At 37.8% G+C, this 23014-nt stretch overlaps 1 protein-coding gene across 3 annotated transcripts in view; it reads right to left on the reverse strand.

Annotated features, from left to right (window-relative positions):
- The window catches only part of PTPN22 (protein tyrosine phosphatase non-receptor type 22), a 50152-nt gene extending 30641 nt beyond the window's left edge, over window positions 1-19511 (reverse strand). The window contains exons 1-10 of one of the 3 annotated variants that reach the window (XM_027091001.1): window positions 19289-19511; window positions 6211-6319; window positions 5869-5945; window positions 5645-5740; window positions 5177-5215; window positions 3954-4025; window positions 3778-3837; window positions 3029-3171; window positions 2463-2529; window positions 1661-1738 (exon numbers count right to left, since the gene is read on the reverse strand). In XM_027091001.1, the coding sequence (XP_026946802.1) occupies window positions 1661-1738; window positions 2463-2529; window positions 3029-3171; window positions 3778-3837; window positions 3954-4025; window positions 5177-5215; window positions 5645-5740; window positions 5869-5945; window positions 6211-6319; window positions 19289-19375 (828 nt within the window). In that variant the 5' untranslated portion in view covers window positions 19376-19511. The remainder of the gene's footprint in view (window positions 1-1660; window positions 1739-2462; window positions 2530-3028; window positions 3172-3777; window positions 3838-3953; window positions 4026-5176; window positions 5216-5644; window positions 5741-5868; window positions 5946-6210; window positions 6320-19288) is intronic. The other 2 variants (XM_027091003.1, XM_027091002.1) reach the window with 2 other exon arrangements.
- Window positions 19512-23014: the final 3503 nt, after the last annotated feature.

Here is a 23014-nt window from a genome sequence, read left to right on the forward strand (position 1 = left end):
GGCCTATTCAGGGTCTTCTATGACACTTCACACAATCTTATACAAACAAAATATAATTTTTTCCAAAAATAATCGTATGAGGAGAACAATGCAGAGTCTATATCACCCAACACAGCCATTGGTACACTCTTCAATTTTTTTAAGACGAGAGAAAAATCAGACAGGAAGCACTCATCTGGTTACAGTGTTATCTATCTCCTGGCTAGAGCAGTGTCATAAAAAGCAGCTATAGCTGGTAGATTTGTTCAAATAGTTGTTGCTAATGCCAAAATGTGAAGGCTAACTTAAAATTGTTTCAGCTGTCTTCCAACTCTTAAAAGTAGGTCTGAAATGGACTTTTTCTGAAATGGAGTATGGCTTTATTTATTGATTCAGTATTATAATTTAATGTTATACAACTAGGTTGCATACTTCCTGGAATCTTTATACATCTACATGGATCGGGCTTCTTTTAAGTCTGACAGCACTAAACCAGCCAATACTTTCATTTCACATAAACTTTCCCCCCTACACATTGAATATAGAAAACACCTACAGGCAACAGATGAAAAAGAATTCTTTTTTTCCACTAACTATTAGTGGAAAACCTGTGTGGGCCAAACAGAAGCTTTATATTATAATAGCTCATAATTTTTTCCCCTCAATTTACAACTTCTAGATGAAAATATCTGAACTGCCATTGTCAATTGTTTTACTTCTAAACTTATGTGCAAGTTCATTTGTAAGTGCTTTAAACACTTTAATTTCTTGCTGTTTAAGCAATACGAAGTAGTTCTAACAAATTATGCAAAAATGCCTCTTACCTAATAAATACCTATAAATGTTTGATGAAAGAATGAATGGGTGAATGTTAAACTCTATCCTAAAGATGGAGACCATTTAGAAATATAGGTAAAATTATTGGTGTAGAAATATGGGTGGAATTAATACTGTAGAAAGTGAGAGATTTGGGCTGGGAATGTTTTACCTAGGAGGTAGAACGTGAGCTGGAGAGGAGAGAACAGGGGAAAAGCATTTCCAATGGAATAAAAGTGTGAGCAATCTGGGGTAGGTTAAAATACTGTGATACATTTATATAATCACATATATAGTATGATTGTAATTATGGTTTTTTTGGTAATATTTTTTAATATACAAAGAATAAAGATCAGGAGAAACTACAGAAAAATAGTAACAGTGACTCCCTCTAGGCGACAGGATTATGGATGATTTTTTAAATTTTTTATCATTTTCTAAAATGAGCATATAGACTTCATTCTGCAGATTCTGTTACCACCTCCTGAAGAAGAAATTACAGATCTCTGATTTTCTATGGTTTCAGAAATGAAGTACCACTACAAAATTTCAAGTAAACCTGACCCAGCTATTTCTTTCTAATAAGTCAAACAGCTTGTTGAATTTTTTCAACATCCTTTGTAAGAAATATTATATTGTTTTCTTAATATTTTCTGAACAGGCTATAAAATATAAGGAATGAAAGGAATTTGGTCCAGAGCAAGGGATACAGGAAAAATATTGGGATATTCAGAGTTAGAGGAAATGGAAATGGACTAAAACCCTTGATAGTAAAGTAGTCAGCTGTTTTTGGATGCCTTATTATTATTAAGCAGAGAGACGAAACCAGACTCAGACATGTTATATTATTCACCACAGTCCATACCTGAGTTTGAACTAATGAAGGCCTCTGTGTTCGCATTTCCTGGATCAAACTAAAAACACTGAAGTTCTCAGGAATTATCTACCAAATAAAAGGAAAAAATATCTTACTCCTTTATTGCTATCTAGAAAAACGAATGCATTTTTTAAACTAATGGGGTTTCTCATCACTTGCACCATGATTTAGAGCCTACAAAATACTGAAGAAACTCTTCAAAATGATTTCACATGAGGTGATCAAATGTCTGAAGTTAAAAATATGAGGGAGAAATCTCAGTAGGTAAGTATGAGAATTTAATGAACTAAAAGAAGTTTGCAAATAGGTCTAAAGCCCATATTTTAAACTTCTCATTTCTTGTTAGACTTAAAAAAAAAATTTACAGGTTGGAACACAAAATTTGCAGTAAATTGAGTTCATCTGCTAAAGGAGCGTGTCTAAAGGAAGGGTAACCGTGATTCAGGGCTGTGGTTCTCAAAACTACTTCTCTCCAGAAGCACCTGAAGAGCTTGCTGGGCCATCCCTGCCCACCCCCCCACAAGAGTTTTTGCTCAGTTCATCCGAGGTGGGGCCCCAAATTTTGCATTTCTAACAAGTTCTCGGGTGATACTGAAGCTTCTTGTCTGGGGACCACATTTTGAGACCACCAACTTAGGAACTAAATTAATCGTCTGACAAAGCAAATCTACAAGTGAATATTCTAGAAAAGATGAATGGTGGAGATAGATGTTTTGAAGAACCAAACAATTTCTAAGTCTAAAAGTAGCAAGGTTAAGAAAATGACGAGTGCCTGTTGAGAGAAACTCACCCCATCTTTTAGTAACATCCACGTATAATCAATAGCACAGATAACACCAGTCCTTCCACAACCAGCACTGAAATGAAAGATCACAGTAGCATGTATATTTGCAGAGAGTGGATCTTTGACAGTAGCTGGAAAATTTCACTGGCAGATTTGAGGAAGAAGAAATCTAGAGCCCATGAAACTTTCTAAACCCTACCATTTCTCAGAACATACTTCAGTTGCCACATGCTACACCGAGCCTCAGGACAGATCCTAGGCAACTTCTCACAGCAAAAAAGTCTCCAGAGCTGTGCTGTTCACAAGTAATTTATCAGAAAAGATATTAATTTAATGCTCAGGTTGAATTTATTATAGTTTCTGCTATTGACTTTTCTCTTTCAATCATTCTAATTTTAAGCTTCATTCCTTTCTGACTGACTGGAAGAAGTGAGCCTAGAATTAGGAGCCTACATCTTATGCAGACTTTAAATTCCAACAAAGTCAGTCTTCCTTCAGTTAAAGCAGGAGTCTTGGCCAGACGGTGACATTTGGTTTATTCTGGGTAGAAGGTTCATCCAACAGCATCATACCTGCAGTGAATGCATATGGGAACACTGTTATCCTCTTGGTAACAACGCACATCCCAGATGAGCTCAAGAATAGGGTCTATAGATGAAGGCACATCGTGGTCTGGCCAGTTCTTGTAATGGAACTGGTAGATGGTTCGAGTTTCCTATAAAAATAGCCAGAATAAAAGGAGAGTTCAAGATTAGGGCTTCACCTCATTCTATCACAAGATTACTCTGACCTACAAAGTAGCATCTATCTATATATTTTTTGCAATTTATGGAGATTTCTTCCCTATAGGCCTCTGGGACCATATGCCCTCTAAGAACGATTACAAGTAATTTCAGGTCACTTACTATTGGCCTGTCTCTATCTGCCCCACTCACAAGAGAATGCAGATATGAAAATGGTCCAAACCAGAACTACCCAACTGGTGTGCTTCAAATGGGTCACAGGTGCGTTGATGTACTAATCCCTTTGCCTTAGAGAAACCAAGCAGCTTGAGCTCTCAAGTTGGTTCCCAGCCTCTACACACTATACACAGCCTCTATTCATCCTAGAAATATTGTCATTTCATATTGTGCCATTGGTGTGGAGTAGGTTGGGGAACACAGATTACACCAAAGGTCTCTTTTGGTTATGATGATTTATCCAGAACATCAAAGGGCCTACCACTTCCTATTATCTTATGCCCAGACTGCATCACATACATATATATTTACTTGCCTGATCTCTGTAGGCTTTGAGGTTACCTTTGGCGTTCTATACTTACACAATTGAATTTGACTTGTAGAGTCCTGATTGTATAATCAGATTTTTTATTTTCAGCTTCCTAAGAAGTAAATTAAAATATTAGTTATTTCAAAGACTAACATTCAAAGACTTCTCTCTATAAAGTAGGTCCTGGAGCATTTGCTCAGCCATAATGGAAATAGACATCATACTTACACAGGATATGGAGAAAGGGCCAAGTTGCAGTTGCATTTCTCCTGGCTCAGCCCAGTAGCGCTCACATTTTTTCTGTTGCACAAAGCAGAATGTAGTGATTTCCCTCCATATATGCTAGTCTTTTCTGGGTAAGAAAACCCCCTGCCTCATTCAGAAGCAAATTCAGCTGTATCCTTCTCCTTAGGTTAGGAATTTCTAACCCCCTTGGGCTTCAACCCATGTCTGGATTCTCCAAAGATGGGAAAACAAACACTAAAGGATATACAAATTGCAGACTTCCTGGAAGTCCGACAAAGTAGAAATAGGGATCTGACATTTTCAGTGTTTCAAAAAGATTAAAACAAAGCCTCACAAGCTAACTGAGACCCCAAGTTCCCTTGGTTTTAACTGGAATTGTATCAACTCAGAATGGCAACAGTAGGTTTGAAGAGCATTGTTCAATAGAAATATAATACGAGCTACATATGTAATTAAAATTTTTCTAAGAGCCACATTCAAAAATGTTAAAAGGTGGAATTAATTTTAATTAATTTTAATAATATATCTTACTTAGCCAAATACATTAAAAATTTTTTCAACATGTACTCAATATAAAACTCAAATATCAATATAGATATTTGAAATTTTTAAACTGTCATCAATATCTAGTATGCATTTTATATTTACAGCACATTTCAATTAATATGCTAAACTTTAACTGGAAATATTTAATTTCCATTTAGATTTCATAAAATTGATGGTTGAAAAAGATTCACATACCCAAGTTGTTCCAAACAAGGTTTTCCAATAACTGAATTGAATATCAGTCTTTAAATTTAAATTTATTAAAATAAAATAATTGAGTTCCTCAGTCACACCAGCCATATTTCAAGTGTTCACTAGCCACACGTGGCTAGTAAAGGCCATTCTGGGCGGCACAAAAGAAGCTCTGACTGGCAGTTTAAAATGTCTGATTAAAAACAACAGGAAAATGAATTGTTACTTTAAAAAGTATACCTTCTTTTTATTTTAAAACACAGAGTCTACTGGGAAAATGGGCGAAAGAGGTTCTCAGAGGTTTAAAAAAAAAGCCTTGAGAGTCATTTGGCATTCCCAAACTGAAAACTAGGAAGATGAGCATAAATGTTTACCAAGTCACTTAAGTTAAGGAAAGTTCTGCTACCAAGTCTCCCTCTTCTTTTTCTTCTTTCCTTTACCTTTAGGTTTACTAGAAAGCAACTCACCTTCCCCATTTCAAACTCCATGCATGCCATAACAATGATCTGGGGGGATGAAATACATGGAAACTTAAACACTGATATAGTTTAAAAAAGCAGCTAATACATGGGTCCCAGAGTCAAAAAGTGTTATTTATTCTTTTATTGTTTTATAACCAAAAAAGAAATCCTAATAGATTATAAAATGTTGCTCCTACCCTTCCTTCTCTCTGTCCTCACTTCCCTTTTCTCTATTCAAATCAGTAAATTCTTGTTAACGAATGAGACTGTCAAGTTGAGAACTTTTATTTTCTTGAACAATAGTGACATTGTGATTTTGACTAAAAGGTGACTGAACACCAAAATTCTAGTGACTGACCCCAAAAAGCACTGATTTTAATGCACATAGGAAACTTCAGTCACATATCCTGACACCCTATCCCCTTCATTCCTAAAAACTAGAGAATATAGTAACAAAAGTAACTCTGCACTAACCAGGACGCTGTATTCCCAAATCATCCGCCAGAAGTCCAGGACAGTTGTAGGCAAAGGTCCCTGGGTGGCAATATAAGCCTTGGGTCCCAAAACTCCCTAAAGGGGAACAGAAATTACATGGGGTGACTACAAATAACATACTCTCCTTCTTGTCCAGTATCCCTCCCTTCTCCCTCTACCCCATTTTTTTAGGTACCTAGAGAAATATGGAATATTGGGTGTACCTTAATGAAGTTGGCATTGATGTAGCTGGAATCCTCATCAGAGGTTATCATGGACAGCTCTACTAGACTGTGGTCATCTATAATATAAAAGAAAGACAGACTAATTAAGAGGGTTTGGTTAGAGGGCTTTCTGTAAGTCAGGAAGGAGCACTGTGAATAGTGGAGGCTCATTAGTGTTTGAAGACTGAATGAATGAACGAATGTTCTTTTGTAGTCATATACAGTACAACTAATTTGTCAAAGCCATGGTCTAGGATTAGGAACAGCAACCAATGGGTAAAAAGAGATAAGATGATTGAATTTGAGAGAAGGAACAAGTTTAAAGGGAGAAATGAAACTTACAGGGCAAGATATCTTTATATCTGTTTTTCTTGATATTCTTGGGCCTCTCAGCCTCAGTTGTGGGATAGGTTTTATCTGCCTTATACTTGGTGGATAGTTTTTTCAGCGTCTGTAATAAAATTACAGTAATTAAATCAAATCATCCTAGAGAAAAGAGGTAAGAAGCTATCTCCAGAGAGCTTTCCTTCTCCACTGTCCAAACATTCCACTTCAGCTGTTTTAGTATCCTCTAGGGCTGGTTGCATTCAGAACAGAGCCTCAGAGCATAAGGACAACAGAGTTTAGTGACATTTGGAGAAGTGAAAAGGTCATACTTAATGCAGCTGAGTTGCAAATAGCTAAAACTTAGAGGTAAAACCAGTGAATATTTTAAAAATAACATCTTCTGAACACACCCTGTGTTCCACCCAAAGAGTCAGATATTAAAAGTTTGACTTACTTTCTTTACAGCTATTACAGGGCTATTTTAAACTACACTGAGGTAGTCTAGAACCTGAGGTGGGGCTTAACCTGTACCGTGATCAGCACCCCATGACTTAGTCAATGGCAGTCACTGGAGGTGGGTGGGCATCTGTATTGTTAACCAGCTCTGTGGTTTATTCTGATGTATATTTTTGAGTTGGATAAACTAGGGTTTGAATTCTGACTCCCACAGTTACTGGCTGAATGAAGCTGGGCAAGTTATTTAATCTTTCTGTGTCTCAGTTGCTTTGTAAGTAAAATGGGGGGATAGTTACCTTAGAGTTGTGAGTGAATTAAGTGAGTTATCGTGTGTGAAGCACTGGTACAGAGTACATGTTTAATAAAGAAAAGGTATTGTTACTATATAAAACAATAAATAAATAAAATTATTCTCACTTGCCAACATTATAGTATAGAGCAAAATTTCAGGTTCCTCTTTAGCTCCTTCTGATAAATCAACCTTGTCCTAGATTTCAACTCCCTTATCATTCGAAGAAACTGCATTTAGTAGATCTGACCTTTATCGACCCTTACTCAATTTGAGAAAGATAAGGGAAAAACATCTCTGATAGCTAATAAATATTTATTGAACTGAACTACGGAAAATATTTTTCATTATTTGCCCACTATTTAATAGTGACTTGGTCACATGAAGATCATTAATTACTTCCTATTGGTCAGATGCCTCAGCATCTTCTCAGTCTTCATTCTCTTTAACTTAACTTCCTTCTTGAAATTTCCTCCTCTCTTTGCCCTTATTAGTCTACATTATTTTGGTTCTCCTCTTTCTTCTCTGACTTCTCTTTCCCTCTTCTCATTCTTTCTTACTGCCTCTATGTCTGCTTCTATCTTCTAATTGTGAATTAACCAAGGTTCCAAAGTTAAGTCCTCAACTCTCTGCTCTTCTCACTAAATACATTTGCTCAGAGATATCATCTCTTATAGAAGGCATACCAGTTTTTTAAAATTTATTTAACTAATTCAAATTGAATTATAATTCCAACTCCTATCAGATAACTCTCAAATTTCTTCATTAAGATTTGACTATTAAGTGCCATTCCTGAATTTCCAACCATACCCTAGACATTTCCACCTGGGTGCCTTACTTCAGCCTCAAACTCAGCACATCTAAAACGAAAATTATCACCGTCCCTACAGTTAATGCCAATGGCACTATCTTTACCCCAGGCAACCATACTCTAGAAACTGAGAGTTACTTTAGGTTCCCCACTTCCCACAATTCCCACCTCTAACTCAGTCAGCAAGTGTAACTGATTCTTCCCATGCAATATTTTGCATCAACTTTCCTTCCTATACCCCTACAGATACTTTAATTCAGGCCCTTTCCCTTAAAGCTTGAACTGTTACAGTTGCTTCTTAACTCATCTTCATACTTTTCTCTTTCCCCATTCAAATCCATTAGGCGTAATTATGCTAGCTTAATCTTACTAAAGTATTGCTTTTCTTATCTCTCTCATGCTAAAAACTACTTCAGTGAATCCCCCTTGCTACCAGGAAAAAGTCAAAACTCCTTAGTCAGGTACTTAAGATTCTCCCCAGTTGGACCCAAGCTAATTTCCCCATATTTGCTACTGTCCCACAATTATGAGCCTTCCAAAGATTGATTTCTAAGTTCTTTCAAGATTGTACAAACTGATGTCACTGACAATTATATGTAACATGGCTTCTTTAAAACTATGGGTCCCTTTTCCTTTCTCATAAATATATACCTGGTACTGTTTTTGCTTTTCTCACCCATAATTATGATCTATTTTGTTCCACAGGGTAAACTAATAGAGAGAAATAAGGAAATAGAAAAAGAACTTTTCTCATGTGACTGGCAACAAGAAAAACTTAAAAAGAAGGGAATTGTTGATTATTTTACTTAGTTGTTTATATTTCATATAGAGTTTTCACATAATTAGGATGTATGTCTATCTGTAGGAGTTTACTTAAGGACACTCATAAAAAAAAATGGGTGAGGAAGGGAGAGCCTAAAATAAAGGAATGATGACACAGAGAGACAGAGAGATAAAAGAGGTAGTTGAGAATAGAAATTTTTTCCAACAAATCATCTAAACTCATCATTAGATTTCAAAATTACCTCAGGATAACCTGATAACTGAGTCTGCAAGGAGAGAAAAAAAGTTGGGGTCATGAAAGATTTGTTAGCTGGGAGTCCAAAATACAAAGAATTATCAAATATCTAGAATCTAATTAAAGTGATACTTTCCAAATAATAAATAGATCATTAATTATTATAACAATTCAAAGTATAGGAGTGTAAGCTTTTTCCAACTAATGATGACAAATGGAACAGACAGCCACTGCCTGTTTATCTGCTGGACCACAAATGCCAGCATGTATTGTTCTAATGACCTTTTTTTTTGTGTTTGTAGAGTTAGATCAGACACAGGCAACCTATTTAAAAACAGGTATACTGTTAGTTCTTAAATCCTAATTTCTTACCATGGTTTGAATTCTTGTGGGTTTTCAGAATTGGATTTAGGAGGAGAGATGCTGAAATGATCATTATACAACATATTTTTACACCAAGATGGATGTAAGTGGACTAGTTTGGAAATTTAAGGATGTGGCACAAATACACGAAAGAATATAAAATATTTCCAGTTGGTATCAATTTCCAAGTTATACCAATTTCTCAGCTCTCTCTGCTCTTGTGCACCTTCAGAATGATAATTTTCAGGTTGCCATTGATTCCAGGGCAGCTGAAAAGATGTCAACTCCCAAAGCAGTTCATTCTAAAAATTTCCGGAACAGAGCCTCGTGCATACTCCCTGTTACACTGTTTTTATCTGTTTTGCTTTGCTTGCTTGCGGAATGCTTTCCAGGGAGAATGCCATAGGCAAAGCTCTTTTTGAAAGATGTGCCTAAATTAATTGGGTAAAATTTCACAGATAAAAGTTGTGTGTGTGTGTGTGTGTGTGTGTGTGTGTGTGTGTGTGTGTGTTTAACCTAAGTTTGTTTAGCTGTCTTCACTGCCACCTTCAGCAATGGGAGAGAATGGCTTTTTATTTCCTACTCTGTTCCTTCTTCCAGAGTTATCTGGCTGGATGTCAAATGGGGACATTCTTTTAGCAGAACATCACATAGGAAATGCCTGTAGGATTGTTAATTTGGAAAGCGTGAAAGATTTTTTTTTCAGATATCTTACCTAGAGGTCAAACCACTGTGAAGATCTTTTTCTCATTCCCCTTCTCTCCCTGCTACACCCCCCAGGCTCCAACACCCCAACAGAGAAAAAATCAGAGCCAACTTAGGGCAGAGAACTGATAAACCTCACCAGAAAAAGAGAAACTCTGAGGGTAGGAAGCAAAACGGTATAGAAGAGAAAGTAGGGCTATGTGGGGTGGGCTGGGATTGGGGGAGAAAGGATAGGTTAAAGGGAGAAAGTATTTCTCTACCAACCAAGTGGGTGTGAGTTCCCTAGAGGCAGCACCAACAAGAACAATTGGGGAATAAGGAAAAGTTGCTGAGGGAATAAAGAAAAGGGGCCTCCTGAGCCCCCGATAAGTTGGAATGTATGAGAAACCAGACTCTGTTCATGCTTGATAAGCTAACAGTAAGCTGATTTGGTTTGTGGGCTATGCTACCCCTTTCCTTTCAAGATAGGAAAACAGAACCGAGGTCCTGGCCATGAATCTCTAGGAATCAGGACTGAACCTATTGCATGTTCATCTTATTGACTAGAAAAGTAATTACTAGTAAATGAACTAAGGTCACTCCCAAAAGAGAACAGAAAGGAAAAAGGAAGCACAATACCACAATACCTTTGCCTTGGAGGACTACACTATTGTATAGAAAACAGCATAAGTTACATTTGGGTGTGGGAAAAATCAGTCTTGGCCCTCCTGTGCCAGGCGGAAGAGGGGACTCAAAGCTGGGCTGTCTCCAGAGTTTCTCAAGATAGTTCCTCAATGCCTTACAACTGCAGGTCAGTACTATCTATTCCAAGCTTCCGACGGGATACTTTTACACATGCTAAGAAATGGAATTAGGAGCTCAGGCCTCTACATCCAGTAAACAAGGGTACCACTAGTAGGAATGCGGGACAAGACTGAACTGGCCCTGAGTGTGCATACAATCATCTCCAGCTAGACAGGCAAACTTATGGGGATTGGGCGGCCATCCAATAGTCAGGTAAGTGAGCAGGTGGGTAGCAATAGCTAAACTGGGGTGAGTAAACCAAGAGGTTCAGCTTTAGATAAATACAATGTGAGGATATGGCAAGACATGTATTTAAAATGTATTTTAAATGTCCTGTGAATAACTGAAAATGTGGGCCTGGGTGGTCCCTAGTGAAAGACTGGAGATGCAGTTGGGAGAAATTAGCTTTAGAGGTAATGTGATATATTTATTCCAGTGGAAGCAGCAAAAAACTATACATTAATGGGCACAAAAGTCAGGAAATGCTGATAAGTATGTTCAAGTGATAGACTGATTCACATAAATGAGTCACTTCAATTCAACAGATGTTTGGGCACTTGCTAGGCAGGAGGTACTGTGTTCGTGACTGCTTGGCTAGTGTTGTTACCATAAATAAATATAGAACCAAGATGTATCTAGATCTTCTCTATAGAACTAAGATGTATCCAGGTCTTCTCTGGTCTGTCTATGATAAGTCTCCAGAAGTTGCTATAATACCAATCTGACTTCTAGTGCATTATAAACCGTCATTAGTACTTGACCTTCACAACTGGATACCTTCTTTCTATTAGGGTTCATTGAATCCTTCATATTTAATAAATATGTCTTTGTATTTAATTAATACGATATTTACCTTTTCTACAAAAGCACCTCATCTCCAGGAAACATAAAATTCCTTTCTTTTTTTGGCTTTTTATTATTTAAATGGATTCCAACAACACTAAAGGAAAAATTTGATATAGATTTTTAAATTAAAAAGTAATACATATTTTTTAATAATGCATATTAATTGGAGAAATTTTAGAATATAGAGAACCCAGAAAAGATGATTAAAAATCACCTATAGCCCCACTACTCAGTTAATCATTCTTAATATTTCAAAACATTACATTTCAACTTTTATCTATACATGCGTAATGAAGATGGAATCACACTGCATATAGGGTTTTGTAACTTGCTCTCTTTACTTATCAATTTGTATTATTCTACATAATTTTTAATGGTGGCAGAGTATTCTATTGTATGAGATGCAACATGAGTTACTTAACCTGCTCCTTTATACTATTGGACATTTGAGTTGCTTCCAATCTTCCTAAACAATAATTATGAACAATATTACAATAGGTGGCCAAAATCTATATAAATATCTTTCATTATTTCCTTCAGATGAATTTTTTGGAGTGATCAAAGAACTTGCTCATTTTAAAGGCTTTTGATCCATATTACTAAATACATATCAGAACCCATCTACAAATTTTGCCTCCAGAAAGTTATACCAGCAATATATGAGACTGGTATACCAGCAATGTAGGAGATGGCATATTTTTGAATGCTGGTCAACATTAGGATTATAATGTTTTAAGTATAGGTGCCTTTGATAAGTAAAGTGTTATTAGTGATATTTTTCTTATTTGTATTTCCCTTTGTGGTTTCTTCACTCCAAAACATTTTTTAGAAGGAAGAAAATACACCGTACTCAAATTACCCTACCTACATGAAGCTGTGTTCATATCTCTGTATTCATAGCCAGCATTTGAACACATACATATAGACATCCAACGAGCTCATACATGCATATTTAGCACACTTGTCATCAGCTAAGCTCTCACTTTTTCTACACAATTCATACTTCTACACATGCTTTCTAAATCAAGATGCCTCAACTACCTCCAATGTAGAAAAGAAAACAAAACATCTGAGGAGTTTTAAACATAAAGACATGCAGCAAATTGACCAGCATAAAAACACATAACCAAGCCTTAACCCATATTTAATACAGTGGCTAAAATGTACATGTCATAAAACCACAATCGGTTGCTGTAGTTGACCAAAGTGAATACCTATTCCTCTGTAAATTATCATCAATCGGATAAAAAAAATACACTAATGGAAGAGGATGGCCCTCATTAAGCTTAGAAGAAGGAAAGTAAAGTCCCTAGTGTTGTCCAGAAAAGAGTGGTGGCCACCAGCCTGAGGGTTCAAACAGGGAGATGAAGACTTCATACCATCACAGTTGAGGCCATTAAAATCACTATGCTCTTCAAGCAACTTTCTGATTATCATTGGCTTCTCATGTAAGTTTCTCTCCAAATTTAGAGAATATGCTGGCCAGCCAATGTAAACTTCTACTCTGTTTGATAGTGATTTTTCTCTGCCCAAAATTAATAAATTGGCATTCTTGTTTCTGGTGAATTTCTTTTGTTGTTGTTGTTGTTGTTTGTTTGTTTGTTTTGTGGTACGCGGGCCTCTCACTGCTGTGGCCTCTCCCGTTGCGGAGCACAGGCTCCCGACGCGCAGGCCCAGCGGCCATGGCTTACGGGCCCAGCCGCTCCACTGCATGTGGGATCTTCCCAGACTGGGGCACGAACCCGTGTCCCCTGCATCGGCAGGCGGACTCTCAACCACTGAGCCACCAGGGAAGCCCTCTGGAATTTCTTATGTGTTTGCCTGATCCTGATCACTCTCAGCATACTGACAAAATTGAATTTTTAGATCAGCAAAGCTAAAGTCAAGACACGGGACTATGGTGATCCAAAATAGTTAATACCACCCTAAGCGACTGCTTGGCCTCTCTCCATGCGCTCTGTGATCACAACAGTAATTGCTTATATTGAACCTTGACAGAATTCATAAAAATAATTAGAAAGAATTAAGACCCAGCTACATGCAACCAAATGAATTTTAGAAACACAACGTAGAGTGAAAGAAGGAAGATATTAAAAATGTATATATAACATGATTTTATTTACATAGAATTCAAAAACACGTAAAATGAATCTCTTTTGCTTAGTGATATATATGTCTTGAAGCTATGCTGAAAAACAAAGAAAAAAATAATCTCATGATAGTGTTTACCTCTAGTCAGGTGGGTGTTGGGGGTGGTTGTGATCTGGAAGGACACCCAAGGGATTTCTGGGGTGTGGGCAATGTTCTACTTCTTGATCTGAGTGATGCTTATATAGATGCCTGCTTTATTACTAATTGTTAAATTTTATGTTTGCGTTTAAAGCACTTTTCTGTGTATATGTTATATTCTATGATTTTTTTTAAGTTTAAGAAGTTAAGACCAATGGATAAATTGGAAGCAATAGAGCGGGGTGGCAGGAGGGGACAAGAGCACAAGCTCAAAAGTTAAACAGCTTTATTTCAAATCTGAGTTCTACCACTTATGAAATCCATGACCTTAGGTAAGTTGTTTAATTTCTCTGACCCTCAGTGTCTACTACACAGCAAATACTATGCTGGACGCTGAGGATGTCAAGATAAGAACTAAATCTGAGCCTTGCCTTTGTGGAGCTACAATCCAATGGGAAAGCAGACATTAATCAAATAATCAGACAAATAAATGTAAAACTGGAATTGTAATGAGTGCTATGAATACCTTCAATTCAGCTTGGGTGAGGTTGGGGGAAGAAGAAGCTTTTAAAAAATGAAACATGGTGCTGAGAACTTACTCGATATATTTAAGGAGGTCAAGGAAGGCTTCTCTGGGAAAGCGACCACCAAACTGTTATCTGAAGAATTATGAAGTGTTAACTAGGTGAAGAGGAGTATGGGGGAATATTCAAGGTAGAGGTAACAGCATGTGTGCAAAGTCCTGTGGCAGAGGAAGCATGACAAGGACAAGAAAATGAACATGCTGTAAGAAGCTGGAGAAGCACTCAGCTGCTGGTCCGTGTGGGACTTTGTTAGCCATTCATTAAAAAGGGCTCTTTGGGAATTAGATGAGGCTCTGTTCGTGAAGCACTCAAGCACAGAGTCTGGAACATGGTTCCATGATTAGCTATTGTGGAAAGTACATGAACCGAAAGTTCATATGAGGAAATGCAGATTGAAAATAGTCATGGAAAATTTTCAGGCTCAGAAATAAAATAAATCAAATTAACATAACAAAGTACAATTTGACACTAATTAAATTAGAAAAATAAAACATGCTATGATTTCACTCGATGCAGTTTAAGTATAGTGACTAAGAGGCTTTGGAATCAAACATACTGGAGTTTCAAATCCTGGTTTTGCCACTTCATGGGTAAAATGAAGATAATGCTTTCCTCTTGGGGTTGTTGTAGTGATTAAGATCATATATGGTAAACCACTTAGATTGCCTAGGATATGATAAGCAGTCAAAAATTTTACCTATTACTATCTTTTTTAGATATTAAATTGAGTCTATCAAGGTGGTAAAGAAGATGATAAATTCAGATATCGCAAGTTTTAAAAACTCTGTTGGAAATATATTTGGCAAACCTTAACCAATTAGATGCTAATACTCTTTGGTCCAGGAATAATAACAAACACTTGTGGGGATCTAGCCCCAGGATATAATCCCAAACGAAGGGGGAAACCACATGGACAAACATTCATTGCAGTTTTATCAATAATCAGGAAAAATGAGAAATAACCTCAGTTTCCAAAACTAGAGAAATAATTAACTTATTTGGGTGCCTACTACATGTCAGGCATTTTATATATTCATTCTTTTATCTTCACAGCAATTCTACAAAGTGAATATTATTTGTTACCACCTTTTAGTTACTTTGTTCAAGGTCACATAGCTAATTATAGGCAGAAGGAAAATTTAAACCCAGATTTATATGATTCCAAAGTTGTTACAAGTACAGATGGTAAAGCCAGACTGCCGGAACTGGAAACTCAGTTCCACCACTTACTGGTTATGTGACCCTGAGTGAGTCAGTTAACTTCTCTGTGTCTCATTTTCCTCATCCATAAAATGGAAATAATAACAGTGCCTTCCTCAATAGATTAAATGAGTTGACATACAAAAGGGTTTAGAACAGTTTCTATAAGAGATACAGAAGTGTTAGCTATTACTTTGATTATTATATTTTCATCATACTATCCTGCATTAAAAGTCATTAATATCGATTTTAACCAACATGATAGTTTTGTTACAATGCTAAGTGAAAATATGAGAATACAAAATTTTAGCTATGCTTATAATTACAGTAATATAAAAGGCATCCTATCAATATAAATGGACAAAAACTAGAATTTCTACACCCCCCAAAACTGTATTTATTGGGATGTTGGTACTATGGTGAATTTATTTTATTTTACCTTGCAATAATATTATTTTATAAAAAAAAACAATAAGGCTTTATTTTTTTTAAGTACTTTAAGAAATTTTCAATAGTGTGGTTGCACACTGCTATTTCTGCTGTATAGAAACTATGCTATCTAGAGACTTACCCTCATGCTAGGCCCTTTGAGGGACTACGGTTAGTGGCTTAAGCAAGACACTATTGCATTGGGATTAATTTCACAGGCTCTGATATGACAGATCCAGGTTAAATTTCATGTCTATGGCTGAACAGCTGAGTGAGCTTAGGCCAATTATTTACCCTCTCAGAGCCTCAGTTTCCTTATCTGTAAGTCAGAGATCAGAACTACCTCATAGGGTTTTTTGTTTTTTTGTTTTTTGGGGTTTTTTTTGCGGTAGGCGGGCCTCTCACTCTTGTGGCCTCTCCCGTTGCAGAGCACAGGCTCTGGACGTGCAGGCTCAGCGGCCATGGCTCACGGGCTCAGCCGCTCCACGGCATGTGTGGGATCTTCCCGGACCGGGGCACGAACCCATGTCCCCTGCATCGGCAGGCGGACTCTCAACCACTGCGCCACCAGAGAAGCCCTAGGGTTTTTTTTAAATGAGTAATAAATAAGATAATGAATGTGATGCTTCCTTGACACCCCACCAAGACTATCACAGTTATAATTAAATATTTAATAGAGTAATTGGTTGTTTAATGTCTGTCTCTCTAAGACGTCCTCTAATGTCTTAGAAGATAAGCTCCACCAAAGCATGGAGTATTGCACTGCAGAACCAGCATCTAGCACAATGCTTTGCACACAGGAAGCACTCAATAAATACTTGAATGAATGCATGAAAACCTTATAGGAGTGGTCAGTGGCAGTTTCAACTACAGAAGAATTATTGAGTTTAGTCTTGGCATTGGGAAAAGACCAAAGCAGCATGGTATTGGCTCTAGCTATCATAGTAGGGCTTTGTGCTCTGCACAAAGATACTTGGCCAAGGGGGAAGTGAGGACTGAAATCTAAGCCATGGACTCAGTGGCGGGGCAGGGTGTACAGAATGTCTACCTGTAAGTAGAGATGACTTTTGATAATTCCCTCAGAGGCACCACCATTCAGGCCAGCAGTGGCCTTGTGTCACAGAATCAGCCCTCAAACCTCAGAAACATCAAATCCTGGGAGAAGATGTTAAGGGCTGAAGGTGGAATGTGGTATATGACCAGGTGGAAAGCCTTCCAGTTTAAGGGTGGTATTCACCTTGTGAATACCAAGCAAGTAGCCTGGCCTCATTCACTGCTCCCCAACTCCCCCAAAGCTACTCTCTCTTGTATTTCAGCTGAACCTTTAGGTGGGGCTGAGGGAAAGACTCTGTTTTTCCACTGGAGGACATGAGTCAGTGAACAGTGAGGTTCCACTTAATCACCACCCAAAAACAAGGTCCGTAGAATTAGGAGCTAGAAAAGCAAGGAAGTGATTAATATAAAAGTCAGGATAGTGATCATTTCTCGGCAGGGCAGGACAGGGTGGGTGTGGGGATGAGGACCTGATGGGAAAGAAACATGTAGAGGTCTTCTGGGGCTGATAAGGTTCTATCCCTTGACCTGGATGATGGCTGCTTTACAGTTACACTTACATTTTATGTACTTTTCTCAATGCGTATTATAGTTCACAGTTTTAAACAGCTGGAAAAAATACAAACTATGAAAGGTTTTTAAGCAGGGAAAAAATAACCAGACCTGTAGTATTAAAAGATCACTTGGGTGTTAAACAGAAAATTGATTGAAGGTGGGGCAAGGCTAGAGGCAGAGAAAACAGGAGGTGAGGTAGCTGCTATATTTTGGTGAAAGACTATAATGACTGAGCTAAGAAAAGGTAAAATATTAGGGATGTAGTCTATATTATTTTTAAAAACACAACCAAAATAACAGAGGCTGCCACTGCCCCCTCACCTCACTTTTTACCTCTCTGCATTGGGGGAATTTGGCTCAGGAGATATAGCCCAGGGGAAGGCACATGTCTAAGACACATAGGCCATGCTTTCTACCTTCCCTCCCTCCCTGCTAACTCTACTTAGAAGGACTAAGACTGCCTGGCTAGTGGCAACTAGAGTGCATTTTTCATGACACCACGGCATTATCCAAGTTGAGCTGACACAGGGGTTTCTACCATAATATGCAATCACTCAATCATAACATCTAATCACTCGGGACTTTACAGAGTGTTTTCACATCTACTATCTGGTACCAGAATGTTGGCTCCATGAGGGCAAAAAGGTTCTTATTTTGTTCACTGCTATATCCTCAGTGCCTAAAACTAAACTTGGTACATAGAAGGTGCTCAATAAATATTACTGAATGAATGACCACATTTAAGTATTATTATTATTGATATTTAACCATCACAATAATCTTGTGCAGAGAGGTAGGAAATTCATTACGATCCCCATTTCAGAAGTCAGGAAACAGAGACTTGGTGAGATGAAGGAACATGGCAAGTAGTTGATAATTTGGTTGATGACACTGTCATGATTTAATTTCAGATTTTATATTTAAATTCCCTTATTTTTCCCATTTCCTCATAGCTGAAAAGGTAAAGTTTGAAGTTCTTATAACTCTGAAACACCAGCTGGAAGTATTCCCAAATACATGATAGGTACTATCAGACATCCTACGTCATCTGATGTGCTGGGTTATAGGATGAGTGAGTCCTACCCAGCTGCCACTGCATCAGTAAGCACCGTTCCCCCAGAGGAGATGCAGTGTTCCTCTGGGTAATCAAATCCAGTTGACCCCAGGCTACCTTGTGCTTATGTTTCTTTCCATCCCTCACTTTTCTCTACTCCCCATCCTAGCCATTCCACCCCTCCAAGCAAAAGAAGATTAAGGAAACCCTGTTACTGCAAACACTCATGTTCTCATATTTTTTTCTTCATAAAAAAAAAAAAAGAAAAAAGAAATATGGCGGAAAGTAGTTTCGGTGCTCTTCAAGAGTTTTTGTTATCCAAATGGAACCCACGGGAGGCTAAAAGCATAAAAAGTTAATCTTGATCTCTTTCCTCTTGATATTAATTAAAATTAGTCATTTGAAGCCTAAACCACAACTCAGATACCTGGGAACTACAGATATTCAATTAATATTAGATTTATACAACTGGAATTTTGTATATCATCTGTAGGATTCCTAGTCAAACTCTAAGAACTAGCAAACAAAATATTTAAAACTATATTTTGGAGAGAACTTCTAAAATACACAAAAAACACTTAGAGAAGTTAAACTTTTAGGTTACCTTCTTCCCCTGAAAGGTCAGTTTATCCCAAGAGCAAGTTGGTCTAGCAGAGTTGGACCACTGTCATCAAACAGTCTATGTAACTACCCTGAGAAGGTCACACATCGGACTTACCAGAAATTCATTGGCAAACTCCTCTTTGTTACTTTTCTTGTTTTGGGCCTCATCCAGGAACTTCTGCAGAATCTCTCTTTGGTCCATGCTGCAGGGCAAGACAGACAGTCTACAAGTGGTTTAAGGGAGGGCATATTAGATGTGTGTCATGGCCGAGACAGCACCGAGAAGCCACTGCTGCCACCTGAGCAGAGCATGTTGAAGGTTGTGGTTTACTGACTTCATCTCAAGCCCTAGAGGAAATTAGTACGTAACCAGACTCTGTGGTCACACAACAAAGCCAGCACCTCACTCCTGGGCCCTAGCGCCTTCCTTGTCAAGAAAGGAACCTGGTTGCAATTCAAGTTTTTAACAAACAAGAGGCTAGCCAGAATGTAATGTGTGTGTGGGCTGCTTAGCTCTGAGACTATTCCACTCCGTCGCCCTTAAGCAAAGTTCACAATTTTTCTTGCTTCCTAGAGAAAAGGCAGAATTACAGGTCTCATGGATGGTTCTGCCTCTCCCCATATCCCCAATGAGCACAAAGGCCCTGTTGACACCTTCTGTTTCCTCATGTCCCAAATGAACTCTGTAAAAGTTCATTTAGGCCCAGTTTGGAGACACTGTTTGGAGTTAAGACATCTTCTAAAAGGTTTCTTGTCAGTGTGATCGGTGGCAAACTTCTGTTCGTCAGAGAAGGCATTTTTATTTAGAACTTTTGATTCTGCCATATAGACCTAACTCTCTTTTGGATGAAGCAAAGTCAGCTGCTTCTGAGAGTCTGGGTTTCTCCCAGAGCTCGGGAAGTGCTAACCTCCATTAAGGGAAGTGTGATTTCAGGACCCCACCCCCACCTTCCAGTACTTTTTGAGCTTCATTTGGGTTCTGGCTATAAAGACTGAGAGCACTTGGTCTATAGGGGATCCAGGGGCACGGTGGCCCCCAAGAAGAGCACCTGACCAGGAATCTGGCATAAAATCCCCTGTATGTAATGCTAGTAAAATATGGAGGAACAGAAAAAGAGTAAAATCAACCACCTAGCTGGCAACAATACACCTTTTAGGGCAGAAAGCCTGAAGAACTATTTCTAGAGAAGGTATTTCTACTCTTCAACCAAAGCCTCAGGAAAGGCCATTGTTTCTGGAAGCCACACTGTGCATGTAGCGTTTGGGCCCTGATAGGGAGGCTGTTCTAGAAAAAGCTTGCAAATCTCAGCTTGCATAAGTTCCCTCCTCAATGGGTACAAACCTACCCAAGCGTGTCTCATTTGGTGTGAGAACGAGACAAAAATCAGCATAACACCTCTGTTCGAGGACAGAAGTTCAATAAATATGAGAACAAAATTAGTCTAAGATGGTCATGAAGAAAATTTGGAAATGTGCTATTAGAACTTCCTCTATTTGCTATTAGCAATCCTTTCTGTTTTGCAACATTATTCAAACTTCCTTTAGGAAATGATTCTGAACTCTTTGGCTGCATCTACTTCATTGAACCTTACCACAGGGAAGGGAAGGTCATGAGGTATCTTGCTTATAGGCAGTGTGAAGCCAATGAAGAATTTCAATCCCGATCCACATAATAAATTAAAATGAACCATATTCTCAACAATATTTGATGAGAGTAGAATAGTAGTTCTCAAACTATTCCTAACTATCATGAAATTTAGGAGATTTTCTTGCTGCTCTAAATAATGCAATTTCATTTGGCTTTTTAAAAGCACAAAATATGGGAAAAAATTTTTGAAGACAAAATTTCAAGTTCACAATAACTAAAACCATGTAAAAGTATGCACATTGTTAAATGAAGACTAAAAGATGCAAAACAGAATCAATTGCAGAAGGGTTGGGATTAAAGATTTTTTAAGTTCTTCTTTTAAAATTATTATGCCATTTTTAATTAGAAAAAGACCTACAATAATTCGTTCGTTTGTTCAACAAATTTATTGAGTCCCCCCTGAATGCTAAGTACTATGTTAGGGGCCGCATATACAATAATGAACAAGCCAGAACATGGTGAAAAACACTCTTAACCAGTTTATAAAGCATCTCAGAACTAAGATATAGACTTAATTACTGATAAAAATTAAAATATTCCAAACTTATTTGCAAAGTAGCAAAGCATAACCCTAAAAGGAAAGTGATTTTCTATATTTGGACAACTAAAAGACATATAGTTTCATAATCTGTCACCTTAGAATGTCTTCACTTCCATCAAAACAAGAAATTGACTAATGAATAAACAAAAAGATAGCTAATAAAATAAAATTCAAGTCTACTTTCCTCAAGCCTATATTTCAGAACAATCTCTCTCTAAGTTTATTCTCAACTTAGGGAGGGATAAGATGGAGATAGATATTAGGTAAGAAAGAAAAACTTGCTGAGATACAACATATGAGGATCTGAAAATAGTGTCTTAGCAGAAGTGCAGATCTTCTTTAAAAGCAAGCAGCAATGCTTAGGATTCTGTTCCACTCTAAACCCAAAGGATATAGAAAAACCGTGAAATAACCAAACCTCAAAAACCCACTTAGCTGAAAGGCCATTTCCTGAGCAGACGACTCAAGCAAGCAAAAAACAAATTGAGGGTGAAAACAAAACACTTGTTTTATGTTTAATTACCACTTAATTTTTCACACTTCTTTCTACAGATACTGGAGGACAATAGGAGCATAATTCTTTTTTTTCTTTTTTTCTTTTTTTTTTTTACATCTTTATTGGAGTATAATTGCTTTACAATGGTGTGTTAGTTTCTGCTTTATAACAAAGTGAATCAGTTATACATATACATATGTTCCCATATCTCTTCCCTCTTGTGTGTCCCAACCTCCCACCCTCCCTATCCCACCCCTCCAGGCTGTCACAAAGCACCGAGCTGATCTCCCTGTGCTATGTGGTTGCTTCCCACTAGCTGTCTACCTTACATTTGGTAGTGTATATATGTCCATGCCTCTCTCTCACTTTGTCACAGCTTACCCTCCCCCCTCCCCATATCCTCAAGTCCATTCTCTAGTACGTCTGTGTCTTTATTCCTGTCTTACGCCTAGGTTCTTCAAGACATTTTTTTTTCTTAAATTCCATATATACGTGTTAGCATACGGTATTTGTCTTTCTCTTTCTTTTTGATGAAGATTCTGTTGACTCATTTGTGTCTTGTGGGAAGATCAAGAGCTGGGGAAGGGAAACAAGTCATTCAGCAAAGACTAGCAAAAACCTAAAAGAACTGAAGAATTTACAGTGAACCATTTAAACCAGTCTGACATAAACCCTAAGTGAACACAACAATTCCATGCAGTAAAAGACTCATAAACACTTTATCAGAACCATCAAGGGTGAGTTCTACTGGAAAGTAAAACTGTAGTACCTGAAGAAGAGTGAGGAAGGAACATCTCACTGCTTCCTCATCTGGCTATGGTGTTTGTTCAGGAGGAAGATGACAACAGGGAGGAGTGCTGATTACACTGTCACCTGTTCCAGCAAGAGGGAAATGTGCCAGTTTAAGAGGAAAGATCAGTGTCATGGAGGTTGGGAGTTCGATGACAAAGAATCTTTAACCAAAAAGAACGTGGGGGGATTATTAGGACAACATAAACTAGTTAATAGGAACGACATTCAATTTTCTCAGAACATCCTTCTTCCTGCGGAGGCACGTTTTACCCTTGGAAAGCCACTTACCAATCTTTGCCTCAGTTTCACTACTCCTGCCTTCCCCTACATCCCCACGGTCATTGATTTGATGTGGCCTTTGTGT

The sequence above is a fragment of the Aethalodelphis obliquidens genome, unplaced genomic scaffold (genome assembly GCF_003676395.1).
Source record: "Aethalodelphis obliquidens isolate GAN/ISIS:26980383/991018 unplaced genomic scaffold, ASM367639v1 scaffold70, whole genome shotgun sequence".
Lineage (NCBI taxonomy): Eukaryota > Metazoa > Chordata > Mammalia > Artiodactyla > Delphinidae > Aethalodelphis > Aethalodelphis obliquidens.